General features: G+C 44.0%; 1 protein-coding gene across 8 annotated transcripts in view; it reads right to left on the bottom strand.

The window, feature by feature from the left end:
* The window catches only part of ntng1a (netrin g1a), a 60,208-nt gene extending 40,355 nt beyond the window's left edge, over positions 1–19,853 (bottom strand). For 7 of the 8 annotated variants that reach the window (XR_002167954.1, XM_019867152.1, XM_019867146.1 and 4 more), the window contains exons 1-2: positions 17,935–18,487; positions 13,934–14,507 (exon numbers count right to left, since the gene is read on the bottom strand). Coding sequence is in view for 7 of the 8 variants with exons in the window: in XM_019867152.1 (XP_019722711.1) it covers positions 13,934–14,182 (249 nt within the window). In the remaining variant the exon portion in view is untranslated. Of the gene's footprint in view, positions 1–13,933; positions 14,508–17,934; positions 18,488–19,564 lie in introns of those variants that run through there. The other variant, XM_019867145.1, reaches the window with a different exon arrangement.
* Between the last annotated feature and the right edge of the window lie 3,421 nt (positions 19,854–23,274).

Here is a 23,274-nt window from a genome sequence, read left to right as displayed (position 1 = left end):
TTTTGTTTATAGACACCCACACACACACACACACACACACACACACACACACACACACACACACACACACACACACACCATTCCTCATTACCCATCAGGGGTAAAAGAGTCTGTAAAATCAAAATAAGGGGGCGAAAAAAGCAGAATAAAGTTGTGCAGCTGCTACTGATTAATTACAAGTGGATCCACTTGCATTCCCAACAATGACTGCAATCATTCACTGCAATTATAATTCACAATTTTCAAAAGGGACTCAAGAGTGCTCTACCAGTTGATTGTGACCGAGCGCCTGATGATTGGGATGATATATTACAGATGAGAGGGAGCCAGTGGTTTTCGCAACCGAAAAGTACATTTTACGGGGCCACAGGGAAAAAGTACACCAATCAACTCCACTCTGCTGAAATTAAAGATACATTAAGCACTCTGTTAGTGATGAATTAAACCAAGAGATACAAATTAATGAGCCCACACAGAGCAGCGTGTTTGTGTGTGCATGACGATGGGTTGCCTGTTTGTCGAATTCCATGTGTACGTTTCTGGTGCCAAACGCAGCAGAAGCACACTGGTTTTAGGCTGCAATCCTCTTTAATGAGGGATTAGATGCAGTGGTTGATCTTGCGAGCGCTCCGCAGACTCATGCTCATTAGATAGTCGGGTCGGGAGGGGCTTGAAGTAGCAGAAATAAATAGCAGAAATAAAAGAATAGTCCATCTGCAAATGATCGGAGGGGGCTTGCAAGAAGTGCTGTTTGCGTTCTTAAAATGTGATGGCTTTCAAAATGATGCGGGCTTGAGGCGGACAAACCGAACATCAACAAAAGAGAATCAGACCTAATGCATTTTTAAACAACAACATAGTTTCGTCGTCAGTCCGCTAGCTAAATGCGAAATAGCGTCAATGTTGCGGTGCCACAACCCGTTGGGCACAAGGGGTTGCTATTAAAATACACATCGCAACAATTCAAGTTATGGGGGTGTTGAACGGATAAATGCCATTTCCATTCATTTCAATGGGAAAATATGATTTGAGTTTCAGTCACTTTCACAAAAAGAAGAAACTTCTCAAGGCACCACTGTATTTGGATGCTCAGCAAACGCAGTTCCAAATGTTGTGATTTGGTTGGAATTGAGTGCATCATGCAAACAGATTCATTTCACCTTTCGTCGATCTTGCTGACACCTACACAATGGAAAGCAACATTGTCACATTCAGGTGAGGTGAATTTCAGGTGGGGGTACCTTTCCATCTATTATAACCGGCTTCCTTTTCCTGCTCTTTTCTTCTGTAATCCTGCATCCACACAAAAAGCAAGGCTTTTTTTTTTCGCAGTGGCGCAGAACAATAAAAATATTGAATGGCACAGTGAAACGAGGTGATTTCAACACCCTTGTTGTGCTCCTCTATATGTGCTTCTCCACCCACCCATCTGCACCGACTCTTCCTTTATTTATCCTCTCGAAAAAGTTGATTTCATCTGACGCGACAGAGTTGAAGAAGTCATGGGCGGAGGTGCTACAAATGCTCTGTCACCGCTCTAAACATGGCAGCAAGAGAACGCCGTGACAGCTCTCGGGTGCGACGCGGGGAATCGGCAAAGATGCAGTGCATCTTTGCAGCCTGTTTGACTCCAGCCTTTAGACCTCATTTCATGAACTATTCTTCTGCTGGCCTACTTTGGGGGCTGGCAATGGAAAAGGTGGCAGCATTGAAAAGGAAGGCGAGCCAGGCAGTCGATACTGGAGGGGAAATATTCCAGATTAGAATGATGCATTCAAAAAGTAAACAGTTTACTGTAAATGAGGTTTTTATTAGTGCTTATCACCGGGGAGCATCGAGCTTCGATATTACTTCTGACTCAACGCTATTGGCACAAATGAGAACGGGATGTAATTTCGCCTTTCACGTCGATCTAATCGCGGCGGCATTGTGACACATCACTGCTCCGATTTGAGAAATTCGTGACGACATTTGCGGGCCAGTTTTTGTCTGCGGTGCACTTGTAATGCAAAATACACCACTTTGGAGGATTGGGAATTTCTCCATTGCGAGACTAATAAAGGTTTTCTTATCTTATCTTATTCCAACTAAAAGGTCCAAATTACTACATACTCTGCAGCGTCATACTTCATGCCGCGCCGTTACACTCCAGTAAATAGAATGCACCGTGCATCTTCATGAAACTATTTCTCATCAGAACCTGAAATAGCTGAAATATATAAAACACCCACATTTTTGCGACACAGGAACTACTAACAATACCTCCGGTCAAATATTCCCCCGATATTGAGACTAGCAAATGAGGATTATTGAAACACTTCATTAGTGATTCCAACCAGCCATGTGGACGCTCAGTGATAATCCAATGAAAATGTTGCCTTGTACTATTATGCTAATCCACCAAATAATGACGAGCCTCGATGGACTTTCAAGGCGTGCACGCTCGGCGCAAGCAGTCTTGTTTGGCTGGCTCTGCTCAGCGTGGCCATCTTCCTGCGCAAACCCTTGGAGAGCATCTGTTGGCAGTGGGAAAGAACAGCCTTGCCAAACCCTCACCCACATTTGACTTCCTTGTGGGAGGAGGGCAGATGAACTCATGCACCTTTTAAAGAGCACTATCATGCGCAGGGATTCTATTTGTAATAAATGACAATGGAAAGTGCCCCTATTCTTCCTCTGTAAACCACTAAAGCATATATGCGACACCAGTCAATTCAAGGGCAAATCACTGCATACAGTATAGTAATGGTATAGTTGAGAATAAAAATGTTGTTTATGATATGTATTTATTTTACCGACTAATTGTAAGAAAATGCTCCATACAGAGTAGCAAATAATTTCCAACCCATCATTGTTTTGCCTAAAAACACATACATGTTGGTTCCCTCAGGTGCATCACCGGCCTCTGTAATCGGTCATAACTATTGTGGAGGTGAATGTGGAAGTTGGTCAGCGTGCACCATGAGCTTGCAGAATGCACTCAAATGTTGTTTATGATATGTATTTATTTTACCGACTTATTGTAAAAAAATGCTCCATACAGAGTAGCAAATCATTGTTTTGCCTAAAAACACATAAATGTTGGTTCCCTCAGGTGCATCACCGGCCTCTGTAATCGGTCATAACTACTGTGGAGGTGAATGTGGAAGTTGGTAAGCGTGCACCGTAAGCTTGCAGAATGCACTGTAACTAAAGCTTTGATTTTCTGTCAAAACCAAGGGAATCTGACGGTTCAGTGAGCCATAAGTTGCGTGTGTGGAAGTCACCAAGCTGCAATATTGCATAGTGTGCTCATGCATGATTTAAAATCGCACGTGATTTTCACACGAACCTCTCAACAAAAACTTACTGCTTCGATAACTGTAGTTTAGGTCAAATCAAAGTTGCTTTCAATTCGCAGCGACAATAGCGGAACTTTCTCTACATTTACTTGCTTTCCCTGAGGGTGATTTATTATTTTTTTTCCTTTTTATAGACAAAGAAACGCAAAGAGCGTGATGACAAAATCCACTTGCTAATTTGAGAAACAAACTAAAGAGTGTACACGGCTGACTTGATGACAGCTGTCAGTGTGACAAGAGCTATTATCAGGTGGGACTTAAATTGTTATGCTGGAGGCAACCAGGCGGTGTCCAGGAGGGATTTGAAAAGACAAGGTTTGTGAAGAAGCTGGGGAGGCTTTCAGGTCCTGTCACTCAAGCATATATTGTTTTTCCTGCAGGCCCGTGTTGAATATTCATATGGAGGAGTTCGTAATGACACCCCAAAAGGAAAAGAACTAACATGATGCCACAAGCGCTGATACAACAAAGGCAAACGTTGGTGCATTTAACATCCATCCATCCATTTATTTTCCAATCCGCTTCTTCTCACAAGTGTTGCGGGCGTGCCGGAGCCTATCCGAGCTGTCGTCGGGCAGTCGGCGGGGTACACCCTGAACCGGTTGCCAGCCAATCGCACAAAGACACACAACCATTCGCGCTCACAATCACACCTAGAGCGAGTTCCGTTAATCTGTCATGCATCTTTTTTGTTCCTGCAATCGCTTAAAGAGATTATTCTAGCAGTGAGGCAGCAATTTGATTACATACAGTACTATATGTAATGATGTCACTTAAAGATGAGCAGACTTGGGGCGTAACGTAATTAGGATTTTTTTCTTTATATGCAGGTATTTGTCATTGACATATTTATACAATATTAGATGTTCATGTTTTTACACCAATAAATGTTCATACTGTATTAGACATCGTCCTTGGCAGCCATTTTATTGGAAATGTTTCAGATGAATTTTATACATCCAGATTCGTGATGTGCCTCGAGATATGTTGTAATGATGTTCGACTGTGTTGTGTTGGCATTTACAAAGCGGACATTGCTCACATCCATCAGGATGCACACCTGCCGTTGAAACGCGAGCCACGTCGGTCCTCACAGTATCGCAGTACTTTGGTGAGCTGATCTGAATCACTTGGTGGAACCTTGCCTATCGTTCCAAAGGTATCCAAAAGTTGCCAAGTCAACGGCATGACATTGCGGGGTCACCGGCCAATAATATCAGCCACGGACATCCTCCCAAATGAATTCTCTCAGCTCGGCGTTGCTGAAATAGGCTCGAAAGGCACCCTAACAAGGCTGTGAACTGATGAAGCAAAAGCCACGCGAGCAGTTAGTCGTATGCCAGCCTCCGCCTACACTTCCCAGTAGGCACAAACCTCTTGTCGTAGACCCGTTTGCTGACTTCAGCCAATATAACGCTGGCACAAGTCTGCTGAAAGGTGTTCATCCAGTCAGCACAACAGTCTCCCACCTTTTCTTTCAGGAGCATGTCTCCCTTTACATCACAATTCACTAATCTCCAATACCACACTCAATTAAAAAGCTTCTCTCCCTAAATCTCCACGGCGCTATAATATAGCACGAAGTACTTGAGATTAAAGTACTTACATAATCAACAACAATTAGAGCACCATGATACATGCTATTAGCTCTAATCATCGGGCAAATGTGTCCTTCATTACAATGCTTTAACAACCTTACAAATTCCGGCAGCCCTGGCGGGATTTCACTTTTCCGCCCCACTGTCAAGTGCTTTGCTATTGATAATCTATTTCAAATAGCTTTCTCACACTGAGCATGTAAAGAATTTAAAGTCAACACGGTGCTCTGTAGGAATTGTTACTTTAGAAGTAGAGCAGCCCTACAGCTTCCAACAAAGATGATTCAGAGTGGAAATCCAGTATGCTGGCACGGTGAGCGGCTTACTCTGTGTTCTTATCTCTTGGCAGTGCGATGCTGAGGCGCTCACTGCCACATGGCACCCAGATACGTGGTGCGGCGCAGTCACACATGCTGGCTTTTATGAGTCATTGCACGCCGCCATGGCTTCCGAAAGACAAAAACAGAAGAGAATCAAAAAGGTCTGGTTCGTTAAAATTCCCAAAACGGCTGGCAAAATAACGGGCTAAAGATGTTTGGACTGCACCATTTAATAGAGATGCAATGATATTGCCATTTTCAATAATTAACAACGTCTGCATTTCAGTTTAGCTTGCCATGGGTATGGTTTGGAACAATACATTTTTATCTGCCTCGTGGTGCCGGGATGTGTTGGCAACACGTAAATAGTGGGACAGCATAACATCGCAAAAGTATAACCTGCCAATAAATTCAAGAAGGAAAAGCAGCCAGTCACACTCAATAAAGGGGGATATCCAGCATAGGATGGTCTTCTTGGCGTATGTCTGCTCAGTATGCTTTTGCTCAGTTAAAAAGGGTGGCATTCCGATGACGATTAACCAGAACCAGAAACAAAACCCGGAAATAAACTCTGGAATATTGATTTCTTGTTTCATATTGGTCTTTTAATGTCTCACCCATGATTTCATTTTACATCAAACAATAATTCTTGGTTGAATATAGACTTGGGATATTTGAGCAGAATCTCCTCATCTGTCTTCACGGCAAATCGGGGCCTACACCAGCTGTCTTTGCACAAAAGTGTTGACAGACAACCCCTCACTTATTATAGTCCCGTACGGTATCAACGGCCCGAGGTCCAATGTGTGACCACTACATATTCTAAATTAGAAGAAAGAAGCGAGAGCTCCCAAAGTTTTTAGGTGCACGACTGAACAAACACCACTCGCACATTTTCCAAACAGATAAATAATCACGCCCCTGGTGTTGCTCAGGGAAACCATCACTTTAAAAAAGGCGATTGTGTAAAACAAAAAGACAGTGCTCAAATGATGTATGTATGTATGTATTGTTGCATACCCGGGGCAGATTAAATCAATTAATACGAGTCTCCAAACATGAGAAAGACCCCCAGAGCAGCTTGAAATCAGTCAGACAAGAAACTGAGGGGACGTGGCTGGCTGAAATGGATTCCAACCTAAATTGCGTACCAGAGGGAGTATTTAGAGGAAGCGAGGATGAATGTTGGAGAAGCTAATCGGGGACAGTCATTTAGTTAACCGAGGCAAATACAAATTGCTTAATAATGGTAAAACAGCATTGCGAATGAGCACACTTTGAGACATCTGTCTGTCTATATTTTAAAAAGGCAATGATGAGACAGAATGACACTGATGCAAGACAATGGGTAAAAGATAAAGCCTTTCAGGTGACTAATGGTAAATTTCAAGCAGTGTAAGACGTAAGAAATGCATCATCCTAACGAAACTCAGATGATCATTTAATTGACTCCTGATCTATAATCATCTGCCACTTAGAGTTTCATATTTCTCAACGGTAGTCAATCCGATGTCAAGGCAGGATGCCAACTAATAACGCAAGTGCACAGAAAGCCCTTGATGCGATCCAAGGGAATCCAGGCGAGGCGCGACTCATCTCAAACGCCAACGCTGCCTGCCACAATGGCTGCCGCTCACGGTATGGTGCGTGTGTTTACACTGGGGGAGGCGGCGGGGGGCAAAAAAGACCGAAGAACGCTGAATAAGCATTGAAAGGGAAGCCTTTCGGTGAGACAACAATCCAAGTCCCAGAGTAACAGCACATACCTGGCACCTCTCACTAAATCATTTCATTTAGAGAGGCTGACGTGCCGACAGACGGGATGTAAAATGCATTTCCGCGCCAAGCCTCTCAAGTGCTTTCCGTCTGTGTGAGCATAATGAAAAGATGAGCGGTTGCACCCCCATGTCAAATCATGCTTCGGAAACAAGTGCATGACACCGTATGGGAGCTATTTTCAACATACTGTACCATCGGAAACAGAGGGAGTCCGACGTTGACAGTCTTATGGCAAATTGTGGGACTCCAGGGTAGGAACAAAAAAAAAAAGCTATAGAGGTCAAGTGTCCTGTAACCCTGGACCTGGTCATTTCCGTTTCCTAAATGCACTTGTGGAAAAACGTCCAAACAGAGCTGTGGATGGCTACTACGGGTTTAGGGTACCACACTGAGATGTGCTGGTGGCAGAGCCCCCTGCCTCGTACTCTGCTGTTTCCAAGCGATGTAGCAGCTAGCTCGGCATTGAGAAGCGCTTTGGTGTTTAATGATCCGAAAGCGCGGTGACACACGAACTGGCTGTCTTGGATAGGCTTCTGACCGCCTGTTGAAATGGATTCAAATGGCTTTGATGCGGAGTTGAGCCCCAATTCGGAAATTATCGCGAGCCGTTCGCATATATGGGAGCCGAACATCTTATCCATCCGCTCCCATTGAATTTCAACAACCAATCTACCACCGTTGCCGTTAGATTTGTCACGGAATGTGTCGGCGGAACTCTTGCCGAGGGGTTCCATTTGTACTCTGACAGTGTGAATATCATCCAGTTCTGCAACGTAAGCCAAAGGTACAAAGCCGCGCAATGTAAAGCTTCTAATTCAGGGAGAAATGGACTGAAGATGACGAGATGGCCTCCGTGGATGACTCGGAGAATTGAGAGGTTGAAATGCCAAGTGTATCTGACTTCACCCCGAAGCTATTCTCCTGCAGATACTGCAAGTCCAGCCACAATTTACCAACTGCTACCTCTGTCCTAAATGGGGTTAATAGAATGCTAACAAACGGAATAGCATTGACAGCACTTCACTGCCTCCCGTCTGGCTCAATTCAGCTTCTCTCATACTTTCTTCTCCCCGAGAAAGGAACTAACTCTCATCTCGACTCAATCAGGAAGATTGCTTATTAAGGAAAGGCTCTGGAGTAGCTCACTAAATTGGGGGGAGCACGGTCTCACTTGTGCGATAACTACAGATTTATGTCAGAATTAGGTGCAAAGAGCTGCACTGGCTATTCCCCTTCTTTAATTAAGCAAGCGCATTTTCCAGGCTTCAGCGTGTTCCCCTTGTATGGCATATGCTTGCTTGTTTGCTTGCTTAAATGGGGGCTGAGCCATGTGGGGAGTGAAAAGAAAACCCATTCAAGTGCATTCTCAAAAGTCTTCAGTGGCTACAAACAAAAGCATGACAGCCACCATTTTTTCCCCCTGCAGCTTTAAGAATGTGTGTTGCCATATCAGCGGATGAAGAAATTCCACTTTCCATTCATTTGTTCCGTTGTGTTTTGCCATCCATTTCAACGAGCTTTTTGCGGCTGTCAATGAGAAGCCAACACAATGATACACGGCAGCGAATGTCAGATTACTTCTCAATGTCGGATCAAGCTGAGTGCACAGTAAAATGAAAATGTTCCAGCACGCTGCTATATAGCTTTGAAAACTGCAGAGTGTGTACTTCCTAGACACTTCTATCTGTCGCCTTTCATCTGCCCGGGTTCTATTTTGGTCACTCCGAAAAGGTGCACATTCAAACCAATTTGACTCCCTATCGCCGCAGATTACAAAGGCTACCTATAAAACCAGACGCCACCTCCCAAATGTCCACAAGAACTTGAACAGAGCATAGTGTATGTAGCGCATTTATCACGAACCGAATGGATACACTGAAAACGGACTTCTCATTCTTTATTTTGCACGTCTTAACTACCTTGTGACGCATACTGCTTATCACCTCTGAAGACTGTAATGGAACATCATTGATGAGTCCTCAGACTAATTTGCAACGTGGAGACACATTTGCCACCTATTCATCCAATTAAAAGAATTGCTCCAAAAGGAAAGAAATGCTGCGCTGAAAACGTTTAGTCAAGAAATAAAATCACAAGTGCCTCTCAATGCAAAAGCCACCAGATGCTACAGAATCGAATTTGCATTTGTTATCCCAAACTCTGCTGTGAAAATTAGTATCCCAGCAGAAATTCATTCCAGGATTACAAGGTGCAATTACAAGTAACACGATAGCTTCGCTATAAATTCTGTGAGCATCCAATGTGAAAAGAAAAAAAGGAGGAGGAAAGCAATGTCTTCCCATCGTAAATCTTCAGAAATGATTAACTCTGAATTGCAAACAAATTGCCCCATATCTGCAAGAGAGATTTAGGGACCACACACACTGTAAATAATAATGAAGGAAAATCGAGCAACATGATTTTGGCCAAAAATGTCAGCGAAAATTGAAAGTTCAAGGAGGCTAATCCATTGGTCCAAAAAGTCAGTGAGCTGCAAGAGCGTTTCGCACTGAGACAATGTGAGATTTCCGAGTTTCAGTTAAATAAGCCTATAAAATATTCAGAGGCAAAATCTCCGGGAGATAATCCATATTTGACTCGTATTCCACTGCTACTTGATGGCAACTGTCATACGAAACGTCATTTCAAGATATGGAATAAATTATTTCATGCAGTCGGTTTCCAAAAGGGGCCAATCCACACAATTCCACCTTAAGCTCTCTTTGTATTCACAGGCAAACACTCTAAAATTCATATTCAAACATTTACAAAGTTTTCCACATCTATAGCTTGCCTGTTCATTGTTTTTGGGCAGAATAAGAGATGTTTTTCCTACCGACTTGAAAAAGAAGCCGACAGAGGCTGTGGGAAGCTGGAGTCAAGGAGGCCCCCTGTTATCGCATTGTGGCAAAATAAACGGTTGGAGCAACGCTGAATGCATTGATGGCACCCAGATAGACAAGTCTCTCACACAAACACAGAAACACACACACACGCACGCACAGCACACTCACAGCATCACAAACACACACCAAAAAAAAAAAAAAAAACACCTGATGTTGTCAGCCAGCCAACTTTTCACCAAGTTTATACTTCCAAACTTTTCTCACTGGAAGGATCTGCAAACGTCCCCTTTGCATTTTTTAATAAATAGAGTTGTCCCCCCCCCCCTCGCCCATCATTTCCTATCATATTGTGGTCATGTCACGTTCTGGAAACTATCAAAGAGATTAATTAAAAAAAAAAAAAAAAACACTGCTTTTGGGTTATCGGAATGAAAGTTCACAAGGGTAACAAAAGTGAACAACCGTCACTACTCCACTTAACAAGCTTCCATTCGGCACATATTGCACATTAGACAACTGGTTTGACACACACCGGATGATTAAAAATCTGTTCAGCGAAGCCCGTTGATGTGGTTGTGCCCGTCCATGCATCCATTTTCTGTTACTTATCTTTTTCAAGGTCACAGGTGAGCCAGAGCCTATCCCGGCGGGCTTTTCGTGAGAGTTAAGGTACATCCTGGACTGGTCATCATGTCAATCACAGAACATATAAACATTCATAATGCACCTATGGGACATTTAAAGTACATTTATGGTACAAAATGCAATGTTTCAAGGTCACATATCGCACACAACTTACTGTACTTCCTGTTTTGATTGCTCCACTCTTCTGGAGATCTCAAAATAATTTTCCATAATAAGCCAACTGTTATATTTGTCTCTTTGGAAGTTCATGTGCTCTGACTAATACCTGACAAAAGGGTCACATCAGCAGGCTCGCAGGTAATTAAACCTCCTTTACTACTTTGGCAAATCAGCTGATTCTCAGTAACCTCCAAGCAACTGTTGCCTTATTTAGGCTTTGTCGAGTCAGCCACCAAACTTCAGCCTTAACGACATCACGGGGTTCTCCATACATCCGTCCAGCCATCTGAACCACTTCATCCTAACTGAACAAATGTGTCATCGAGACACAAAAACTGCCGGGCAACTTTAATATTTTGGTCGATACAACGCTTCTTTTGATGACTTGAACATGAACCAAAACAACTGCCAGGCTGTTCGATTCAAATCACCTTGTGAAGTGTGACGTTACTTTTGGCGGACGTTTCTATTGTTAACTCTGGAGTTTAGCCTCCTCCACAGTGACAAATAAGACTTTTCATCAACTCAAGGCTTCTTTGCTGAGTGCTTTGCCGTTTCAATCATCAAAATGCTTGAGATTGCGCAACCTGTCGGCACGCTATTAACTTGAGGGGACAGCGCCATCTCATCAAACGGTCGACTTGTGTAGCAGCGTTGGATGATTGGCGTCTTATTGCTATTTGAAAGGTCACGGCTCTTCAACGGAAAAAAAAAAAAGCTTTCAACGTGCCAGCGGGTATGGCAACGAGGAGTATCTGATGCAGCTTTCCTCTATCCGTGACCCAGGGATGAAGGCCTCTGGCAGACATAAGAATACTCATATAAGCAGCATGGCCTCCAGCTGCTCCACCGCCTCACCCTCATATCCAACTTGATGTCCTTTACTTTCAGCTCCGCAGAAGCAATCACCTAAAATGTGCCAGATTGTACAAGTGTTAAGTCACTTCCCGCGTCGATGAAACTGCAATTGCCCTAACTCTACGATGCTTGTGAATCAAACCCCTGTTGGAATCGGAACATCTTGGCACTGTAACAGGAACGTCACAGGTAAATGTTCTGGTCTTTAATTGGACTTGAAAATTGAACTCCGCTGTAATTGGCCTGCCTGATGTGTGACTGTTACACTTTATGTAATTTCTCATCAATGGACTCGAGCGAGGAGACATTTAAGCTACCCACTGGCTTTTTAATTGAGGCTCTTGTCACATTGTCTGCCGTATTTGCAGGGACAACAGGATGGCGTCAACTCTCAGAAATGTACTCCGAGTTTAAAAGGCTGCCAATGATGCCGACGATATACCGCATGTGTATCCAGAAACGGAAGAGTGCCAGTGAAGCCTCCGACATGCGCGACTCCTGCCCATCTGTGATTCATTCGTCCATTACAAAGGCAAACAGGAAGACACACTCAAGGCTTCGCTTTGGATCAATCCGGGGTCACACAAATGAGCCGTCAGCGAATGGAAGGGGCCCCTGTTTTGACAATGGCCTATTTGATATGACAAGCAATCGTTTTCACCCCGCTAACCTCGCCACACTCAATTAGACGTGGAGTCAACGCAAGGCGGAGAACCCCGTATTTTCTAAAAGAGCTTGAGGACAAGTCCAAAGAAAAATTGAATGCATCGGTAAGTATTTTTTTTTTGTATTTAAAATCCATCCAAGGAGATTTGTTCCAGATAAGTCACTAGAGACGGCGTTAAATAATTTGATGCATTTGACTTGACAGTTGCTACTTTTTATTAACTGGCCATTTTTTGTTTGTTTTTGTTTTTTCTTGTCTCTTGTGCCATTTTCGGGCTTCTGTTGTTTGACGGCCTATTAATGGGTTTTGATGCAAACTTTTTTTTTTTTTTAACACTAAGAGACATAGAACATTTTCCAAAATGCTTGCGTAAGTGTGGACATTGCCTAAAATATGTCCAGTAGAATAATGCGCAGTCTGAATAAAAGACATGATCTACATGTTGAATTATTCACATTCTCGAGTCTCCATCGTGGCCCACGGAGGAAATATTAGCTACTCAGTCACTGCAGGCTTCGCACATCGTCCTTTGGGTCTGTGAATCCCAGATGCTTTTGCCTTACTCCAATCTCTCTTGATCATTTGCTCGCCTTTGTTCCCCCCCCCCCCCCACACTCCACTCTTCCAGTTTCTCTGTCTTTCTGCCTCAGCTGAGTTTCCGCTGACGACTACTTGAGTCTATTTATATTCCTCGAGTTACTACTCTTCTTCCTGGAACATTTCGCTATTTATCTAAAAACCTATCAAAGCTGCTTGCCTGTTCTTAGAGAATCTTTGATGACTTACACGACAGACCAAAGGTGATTCATCATTTAGCAATCTGGGGCGACCGGCTGTGTGCTTCAAAGTGATAAGGACCTCAAATAAGGAGGAGGCTGCTTTGCTGATTAAATACTTGACCTAATATGCATCATTTTTCTTTTCAACTCCACAAGGAGCTTGTGATTTTCATGATTGCCGGATAATTTGCAGATGCATCAAAGAGGTCTTAAAAGCTAATCAACCAATCATTGCTTTTATTGGGCACTTACCCTTTTTTTGGAGGGTGGCAAAGCAGGGGTGGGGGCGGGGGGGACACATAAAATGATCCCAAGAATATTTGCTAAACGGTGCTTAGTGTTGTTACCCAGTTGTTTTTTGACTTTGAATTTATGTACAAAATTATTTGGGAGCAGAGTGGGAAGATCGAGATAAGAATACATTTACGACCACTGCAGGGGTCACAGGTGACTACAATGCATCCCACTCACAATCCTCCAGTTGTTCATTCATTCATTAGTTTAGAAGACGAGGAAATGAATGGCTGACAAAAAAACAAAAAAAGATGAGTCTTATTAACTCTTCAAATACCGGCTTCCAATTTGATGTCATTCATTCGTGCTTTTGTACGTTTGCATTTTTTTTTTTTTACCAGTTACGGTCGCATTGCTGCAGTGCTACTGAAAGGATGGTGTTTGTTTTCCCTGGCAAAGTCACATGACGCCGCGTTTCGTGTGAGTAATCAGTGTCAGCAACAGACCCGAGGAGGAGCTCTCGAGACAGCGCAACGTGACGTCGGTCGGCGCAAGCTTGCTTGTCTTTTTGCCACGTTCATGCTTACGTAGGGGATGCCAATCGTCTGTCGCTACTTGGAGGGCACAACTCATGGAAGTCCTTGTGCCACCGACCCGTTGTGTGCAACGCCATTTATAGAAAGGCTTGGCCGCATGCGTGTACTCACCAGTGCGCAGTATGTCTCAGGAGGATTTCCACAGGTGATGTTGGGTGGATCAAGCATGACCTTCAGGTACTGGGTCATGTCTGCCGTCTCCGGCTGGCAGGCCATGTAGTCCCAGGTTAGTCCTTCGTCTGAGTAGATCTGGGATTTGCACACGTCGTAGTGGCCCCAAGCCGCAGGGTAGTGCTGCATGGCAGCTTGGCAAACGCCAGTCCACAACGCCTGAAGCGCCAATGCCAAATAGAGACGCATGACTGGTCCTCTCTAAGGCCCTTTCTCCTTAGAAAGACTTTTAAGCGAGGATCCCCTCTCCTACTGCCGCTTCCACTGAGAGAAACTCGCTCAACGGGAATGGGGAGACATGTCTTCTTAAAGGCGTCTTCTTTTCTTTTTACTCTTTGTGTCTCTTTAGGGCTCGCAGTCCATTGAGGAGAGGACAAGCTTGAGGGAGGCTGATGGAGGAGGGAGAGGCGAGAGGCAGATAGCCCTTTGACGTGTTGATAAGACAACGTGTGACAGGTCTCCTCAGCTTCTCTGGCTGTCACTCATTGTGTTCGTCCTGTGTGGTGGTCTGGAACTGTGGAGACATGAGAAACAGAGTGTGAGGATGAATCCAGACCTCCTTAATGGGGATGAGGATTGAAGTGAGTGACATTTTTTTCAGTCACTGAAGAAAAAGTTTTTTCTGTTGAATTTACTCGAAATTGTCAAGTGGTTGCATGAAATAAAATCAACTCGATCCAGGTCATTTTTTTCAGTGGACTATATATATATATAGTTAAAAATTGTATCTGGAGCCCGATGGTTGAATTTTGTACAGCCACTGGATGAAATAAAATGTCATTAATTCAACAGCCAGCCTGGGAATGGGGAAGGCCCATCATGTACGCTTATCGGCTGGGATCTATTGGAATCCAGGTGGTCTGCTCTGGTACAAACTCACACACACTGATCGATTCGAGCAAGTTCGCAGAAAACTTTGTCACAAGTTGAGCATGAAAGCTGTTACCAGCACCAACTAAAATCATCAGTCAATGAGAGGATGGACAAAGGCGGTACAGTATGATTAGAAGAAATAAAAAAAAAAAATGAAGTAGCCAACTGCTTTCAAGGGATGAGAGGTTAAGGGGGCCCTTAAATGAAAAATAAGAGGATGTGAATGGGTGAGAAGTCAGCGGGTGAGGAAGCAGCCAATTATCCAGAAGAACTCTTGGCACTGAGCTCCCTGTCTCCCATTTGGAGACATACTATTACCGTGTTAAGGGGCACACTAAAGAGCTCGCCAGATTGGTGGCTGCACGTGTGTAAATGTGCACGCGCGTCTTGTTTTCCACCTCAATAATAAAGCAATACAAGGCACCTCACTTGTCTTCTCACTCCTGCTTATTACGCTTTGTAAACCAAAGGAGGCTGGACAAAGCGCAGACAATTGGAGATTGGAATACGAACTGACTTGATTTTTTTGTGTAAACCATGTGCGTAAATAAGAGATAATCGAACACAAGAAAAACGAATGTACATTTTGGCATTAAAAATAAAAAGTGAGGGCGGCACTATTATTGAACAATTAAATAAATTAGTAATGCCCAATAGTTTTTATACAAATCTACTATCAATGTAAAACACCAACGTGAGGGATGTATCCCCACTTTTTTTATTTTTAATTTCACGCATGTTATGCGCTTTCAAGGCCAATTTCTGACACGGCTTCTTTCCTGCCTCTTTTGCTTTCATCTTTCCTGCCTCTTCCTGTTTCATATTCTCCACCTGTGCCTCACAAAAGGAGAAACACGGGAGAGGGAAGGGCAGAAAGACGCGAGGGCAGGCAGTCAGAGGTAAATGAAAGAAAGATAAGGAGAGATGCTTCCATCTCCGCCGCCTTAGTTGTTAATAACCTGCCAATAAAGAAGCGCAACCCACATGAATAAACATGGAAAAAGTGGAGCCTGGCCCCACCATTCATTCGTGTGGAACACACCTATAATGCATGCCGGGGGCTTGCCTTCGAGTCAGCTCATCACGTTTCCACTTTTGAAAATGTCGCCGCCTACAAGTGGCTGCCTTATGAACTTTTAATCATGTCGGCCCATCGCGAGTGGGTGCAATGCTGACGGCTGTTTAAGTGCCTGAGAAGTAGTCGGCTGATGGAGTGGTCGGTGGGGGTAGTGCTATACCGCCCGTTTCCAGCCTTCTTTTCAGGCTGTGATATCATCTTGTTGCGAGATTTCTTGTCAACGTGAAACAGAAAGGAACGGTTTTCGGTGTCGCATATTTCAGAGGACCCACGACCTGAACAAAATCAAATTGAAAAGGAAAAAAAAATACAAAAATAAAAGCCTGATATTGTCGGGTTTGGATAAATGAGGAGAAGCAAGCATGTTATCCATGCTTCTCAATTATTTTCTGTTACGCGCCCCCCCCAGGAACAGGAAAACATTGTGATGTATAAACCAACAGAAAAGTCCTCAAGTCAATTCTTTCTGTGACAGGGCTGGTGGTTGGTGTTTGCAACAAGCTTCCTCAAATCCGGGATCAAGTGCAACCGCACGCCTGAGGCCTTTGAAGACAGTCAATTTGTGTCGGCGAAAGATACACCTCACTTGTCTGCACTGGCCTCCGACTGCCACAATACTCCGCCTGTGACGTTTTTCATCCTAAACGCACAGCAGCCCTCCCTTGAGCGGGCCGGTCTGACACATGCACTCTGTTTGTGCCGAAGCAGCACTTTTGACAGGGCGACGCTGCCCCAAGTTTGAGTCGAGAGCACTGAGGCGTCAGTTACTCCACTGCCACATACAAGTGGCGGCGGGCAGGCACCTTATGAGAGGGCGAGACAAATACCCAACCCGTCACCCCCACTCTGCGTCTCCCCGTCACCAAGCAGAGCTCTCTTTGTGACACAGGAACACCTCATGCATAATTAAACACACTTTTCCTAAAAGGCTGCATGCACATTACTCTGCAACCACAGTGACATGCCTGGATACTCAAAAAGGTCCACTTTAGCTGGAAGGATGATGCTCACTGAAGTAGCTTGCGTCCAGCAAGAAATACGGCGTACAAACCAGAAAAAGAAACAAATCAGGCTCAAGAGGACGACACAGAGCAAAATTACATTTTATCAGCCATTAAAAAAAAGAAGTGTTCTGACTCTTTGTATTTTACTAACAAGCAAGCCCTGGTTGGAACATCACTTAAAATAATTACCGCCTAAAGTGAAACAATCCATTGAGACATTTATAAAACGTATGGAAATGTAGATTCTTGATTTCATACCCTGATGCAAACAAGTGGGCTATTTGTAATTACAAACTAAGCGTGTAAGAGGTTGTTGCCTTCAACCTGAACCCTGAAGTTGAACCCCAATTTTGAAGCAATTACGGTTTCTAATAACCATCAACAGTTATCCACCCACAGGAGTAATTCCTGAGAATAATCCAACACAAGTAATAGTTTATTTCACTAATACCCTCCCTCAAACACACACGCAGCCTCGTCCTAACCTCTGCATGGCTCATTTAAAGCACTGTCAAACATGCATTTGAATGAGATGGCAAACTACAGCACCTGCTTAAAACATACCAAAGGAGGTCTAACTACAACTGGCAGCTCAAACGATGACAAATTAATGCCGTACCAGGCGGCCGTCGAAGAGACATGCGATTATGCTTGATGGATGACGACAGCCACAAGGGGGCGCCACTAATGACACGTGAACAAATAGCGGACGAGAGTGAGTAAATTCAATAAATACATAGATACATAGATACATACATACATACATACATACATACATACATACATACATACATACATACATACATACATACATACATACATACATACATAAAGAAAATAAAGCGATTTTTTTTCAAGCAAGTCTTGTAAGACTTGGTTCACTAATGATACTATCGGGGAGAAGAAACTTTAATCCGTTGAGACGTTGCTTTAACAACAAACCCGCTCGTTATTTAAACAAACAAGCACAGATTGGATGCACTTACAAGCGTTGAAAGTCCCCTGGCGCACATGCTCTCCAAGGTCCCGGCGCTCATCAACAAGTTCAGCGGAATGAACACGAATGAAGAATGACGCGTTTTAAGACGCGCTCTCGCACGAGACGCAAAGTGGCGAGTTCGCACGTCAGTCTCGGTAGGCTCGCTGCGCACATCACCATTGCTCTGTTTGGACGATCAGAATTGTCCTGCCACATGAACACAAATGAGTGATGACCGTCCCGGGGGCTCACTCGACACCGCGCGTCATGCAAACCGGAGCACTTCTGGACACGAGCTCCGAAGTCAGTGCGTCCATCATAGTCCCTCAAGTGTCACTCCATCGCGGATCGAGATGAAACGCTGACGGTAATGACAAACTTCAATATCTGCACAGACGGTTGAGGTGGACGCAGGGGTCGCGCGCGCCTCTCCCGAGTTGTGGACCCGCACAATAGAAGTGAGATGATAATCCCATCACAACCTCTTCACTTGGACTCGGGAGGTGGCGATGCGAGATGTGGCGGCGAGGAGGATGGTGCGCTCCCGGGCGCACGCTCGGTTTTTGCAACTCCTCCACCGCGCGCACCTATGGGTGGGCTCTCCCCTCCCCACCCAACCTCCTTCTCCAGCCCTTCTTCACCTCGCCAAATATCCTCCCCACTCAAGCACCAATCCACCCACTCGGACGCACGCTCACAGTGGATATTCATCATAATATTGATTTTTTTAAAAAAATATAAGAACAATTCTATTGATGTGCAATGTAACGGCGTGGTGTATTCGCCTCGATTGTTCAAAAATAACTAAACGCAGATGTGAATGGACATTGGATCAAACGGAAATGCAATTTCACAGAATAAAAAATTGGTTCGCTAACGTTGACGTGCATGCAAAAATACTAATGGTTAGCATACAATTCTTACAGTGCACTCTAATGGCTAAAATCGGGGAGAGTCGACCCTCTTGTCAAAGTGTGAGCTGTTAAAGTTACTCTGTTGTGATGGAGAAAAAAAACATGTTTCCGCATGAGCGAAATCTTCCTACGCATTACCAAAATAGCGGATCAAATTTCGCCTCATATTTAACAACAGCAATGCCTCGTGTTTGATTTAAAAAGTAGATGACTTTCAAAGAATTGCCAAAGAACGTTTGCTTGTAAAATGTCATAGGTCATATTGCAACATTAAAAAAGAAACACCGCAGTGAAAAAAGAAATATAGCCAATATCGGCAGCATTTAAAATATCAAAATCTAGAGATGTACATTTAATCTACCGACACATATTACCTATGAGTACATTGCAAAAAAAATACTTTGATGTGAGGTAATACATGCAGTTCCCCCCTAAACGTGGCGTACTCGTGACTTCTTTCCACATTTCCACATAGGGAGACCGCATAAACTTTCATAGCTGTAGCGCAAAAAAAAAAAAAAAAAACAACCACAATGTCAAACGATTTTACGTAATATAATGAGAATAAATACATTTTGATAAACGTGCGTCTTAAAACTGTCAGCTGACCACGAATCGCCTCCCCTACTCGGCGCGCATCTAAAAGCAAAGCTTCAGAAGTTTCCCAACAGCCACTGAAGACACGACTGCATAGGAAAGAAAGGCTCGGTGAAAGCCTCTCACCTTGGTCTCAGAAGCCCGCGGAGAAGCGGCCATTCCGCCTGTTGCAGCCGCCTAAATCCCCTTTACGACATGTCAACCGCAGGTGCCTCCAGTTTTTGCGTCCGCCCTCCCGTCGGATGCAAAAAAAAAAAGCTTCCAGGCTCACCTGAAGAAGCGACCACACGGGCGGAGACAACAATGCGAGCAAAAAATGCCTTTGAACGGTCCCACAAGCTGTGCGGTTGTTTTAAAAGTTTGCAGAAATGTAGATTCTGCTGGATGCAAACATTCTAAGTCGCTCTGGTGGGGGGCATAAGGGAGGGAGTCGGGGGGGAGGGGGGCGTCAGAGGCGCAGAGCGAGCGAGGCGAGTGGCTGCAAGCATGCAGACATTGTGAGCCTTTGACAGCTCAAGTTGATTTCTTTTGCAGGCAGGCAGCAGCTGCCAGGGAGCCACCACCTTGAACCGCACTTGTTTTATTCATCAAAGATGTCTCGGCATCAGCATGTCACAAGTTTGGATAAAGCAAGGAGAATGTGACACTTTCGTTTTTAGTTTTATTTATTTATTTATTTTATTTTTTTTGCAATCACTGATATGTGCAAGTCAGACCGCATCTTAGAATTCTTGAAAGTGTTTCAAATATAAAACTGGATTAAAAAAAAAAAAACTATCAATGGATTTATAATGAATTCAAGGCTCACGCTTGTGATTGGACAGTTGCAGTCCAGGGAATTGCTGCACTGTTGCTATTGCTCGCCAGTGTCTTGTATAAAGTCTGTTTAGATGTGACTGTCGAAAGTGCAGTGGTGTCTTAACTTACAAGTTTATTTCCCGTTACAGCATCCCCAACAATCTGCACATCATAATACTTTTTTTAAAAAATGATAAGCAGATGCAACAATTTGGTTTTTGCATCCTAATAGTTGTTTTTGTGTCTTGCGCTGAGAAAGTTTGGTTTAAAGTCAAGTTACACGGGGGTTTACAGCAACTAAACAGCATCATGGGTTTTTACATATACGACGGGTATATGAAGACTATGAATGGAATTTAGCCATGGAAGCAAATGGTGACAGAGGTTTTAATGAAGCAAATCATGGAGGAAATCAGCAAAAAAATGTGCCGCCCAGAGGCCTCCATGGTAAACAGATAGCAGATGTTCACATTTCAACATATTTAAGCAGTGTCATTGTGTAGAATTATGGATATCCCAGGGAGAATATTAGGGGATTTTGACAGCAATTAATCCCTGTCCTGGATCAACACAACAAACCAAGTGTGGCAGCTCAAAAGCAAACAAGCATGATCGCTGCTGGTTCACCATTGTTGGACTCGTCAAGGGTGGGGACGGTGGAGACAGCTCTCCTTGCAGCCGTCTCTCTCTTTGTGTCTGTCTCTTAGCCCGAGGGCAGCTTGCCCGTCATGAACTCTTTTTCTAATTCACTCTGTGACAAGAGAGAGGTGCACGACAGCAAGCTAACAAAGAGGCAGTTTAAGTACAGACCAAAATACTATGGCGCCGTATGAAAGGTCCGCTCAAGATACATTGTTGGGTGGTTAATCCGCGGATTCCTTTGATTCTAGGATTGAGCCTTGAACAAACGGAGCGTATGTGGCGGGCTCTTGAAATGCAGTCAAACAGCAATGAAATAGTATTATGGATGAACTATGAGTATATATTAAAACCCGATGGCCCTGTGAAGTACTGTAGAAAACTCAGCTATTGACTAGATAATGCCCTTAATAAACATTGCCCTTGTCTGTATGATAAAGGTCAATAATGTGCATCCTTCAGGGACCGGTCCCAAAGTGAAAAGTCACTTCCCATTTCAATATGGGATGGGCCGAAGGAGCGAATCAGGTCAGTGTCTGCGCTTATCGGCCCGGCTCTAACCCTGGGCTCCAATCTGCTGCAAGCAGACCTGCAGCGTTGATCCGATCCTACGTGCTATTCTAAGCCCGGGCGCCAACTCGCCGAAATTGAAATATCATATTAAGTTATAAAACAATACCTGAAACGAATTACATGGGGGCATAATCCAAAAAGTGCATGATTGAAAAAGGATTAGTGGGCAAGGAGAGGAGTGGCCCGCACAGTTTGGTAGATTGCACGAGAGCAGAATGCCTCAGGTGGATTGTGAATCAGGGCCACCCTGCTATGGTTTACGTGCTCCCGCCAGTGATTTGGTTTCTTAACAGGCGCGGGGAAGATCCGTCCTCGTTACACGGTGCGCGTCCGTCCGTGCCAACATGCGTCGGTGCTTTCGGCCGGGTGTCTTCGATAAAGACGGCGTGTCTCGCGGCTGAGATTTGCAACCCAGGGTCAAAATTAACAGTGTTTTATTGCTGTCGAGAAAAAGACAAAAAAAGTAGCACCACGCAGTGGACACAGGATCTATGGGTCAGTTCCGGTAGCTAATGGTAATGATGACAAATAGTCTGCTCGGCTAGCACCCCAAGAGAAATGAAGCCCACCTCTTCGGAGGTTGCTCCACCAAATTAGCTTTTGTCAATAGCGTGCTCCTAATCTGTGTGCTCAGGATGTGCTGACGGAAATATTGGTTACTGTAACTGACTGTGGGAATTGAATCCTATTGGCTTCTTCATGGTGTCATTAGCATACAAGGATTAATGTGTAGCTGTGATTAGATACTGCATTGCCAGTCAGGTTTCAGCGGCGATCGAAAAACAAGATGCTTGAAAATACGTTCAATAATTTGTCCAGTTTTAAATGACAGCGGAAGTAGGAACCAAACACACATCACAAATGTTTACCTGTTCATTTTTTTAAAAAAATGAACATAGATGAGTTTTGCGAGAGCAAAGACCCCCCCCCCCTGCCCCCCACAGTCATATACGAAGAAACATGTATAAGGAGTTGTTTTGCACAAGATTCTATTTTTCGGAATATCGGGTCCTTCAAAATAATCCACTTGTAGGCACAGATGTGCCGCACGCTGTTCCCATCCTTCTAGTGGCAGACAATTCAAGGACAAACCCACATCATACCGTAGCTGCCACACACTAAAAATACATTGCCTTCACCTGTCGAAAAAAAAACAACTTTTAAAATATGTGTACAAGCGATTAACGCGAGATGGTTTTGGGGCCTCGAATGCAGGTACAAGTAGCATTTTCTCTTCCAACTTGTTACAATTCAAAGCAAACCAAGACCAATAAAAATGATAATAACCTGAGACACGGGCTATATGGGATTCCGTCCTTTTGGACCCTATATAGGTTGGGGATATATCCAATGCTTGCCCTGTGCCTACAGGTCTGTCATTCTTCCGGATAATAAATGGTTACAGGACACGGCTGGCAGTCACATCATTTCAGGGATGTTGAAATGGTATAAAGTGACACACAAATGACGCCACATTTACCATTCATGGTACCCGTAATTTTTCCCGTGCACAAATCACCACTTTCTCTCTCAAAAGGAGAAGGCATTGTAAATTAATCTGCATCATGTGACTGCGCAAGACCAAGGTCTCGGTTGTGCCCGTCTCCGCAGTCCACATTGAATTACAATAATATAAACTGTTAATTGCCATTTTTGACAAGTAATCTGAGGTTGAATAAAGGTAACCGCAGATGAATACTGTCACCCATGGCGGAATATTTTGTGCTCATGAACAATCTCTTTGGACAAGTCAGGACTGAAACAACACAATCCAAAGTGCAGTCAAACAATTTAATTCAATTTCAGATCTTTCATTTGTGATTTCA

Source organism: Hippocampus comes, unplaced genomic scaffold (genome assembly GCF_001891065.2).
Source record: "Hippocampus comes isolate QL1 unplaced genomic scaffold, H_comes_QL1_v1.1 scaffold322, whole genome shotgun sequence".
Classification (NCBI taxonomy): domain Eukaryota; kingdom Metazoa; phylum Chordata; class Actinopteri; order Syngnathiformes; family Syngnathidae; genus Hippocampus; species Hippocampus comes.
Note: the sequence above shows the minus strand (reverse complement) of the source record. Positions and strands in the feature narration are given on the sequence as shown.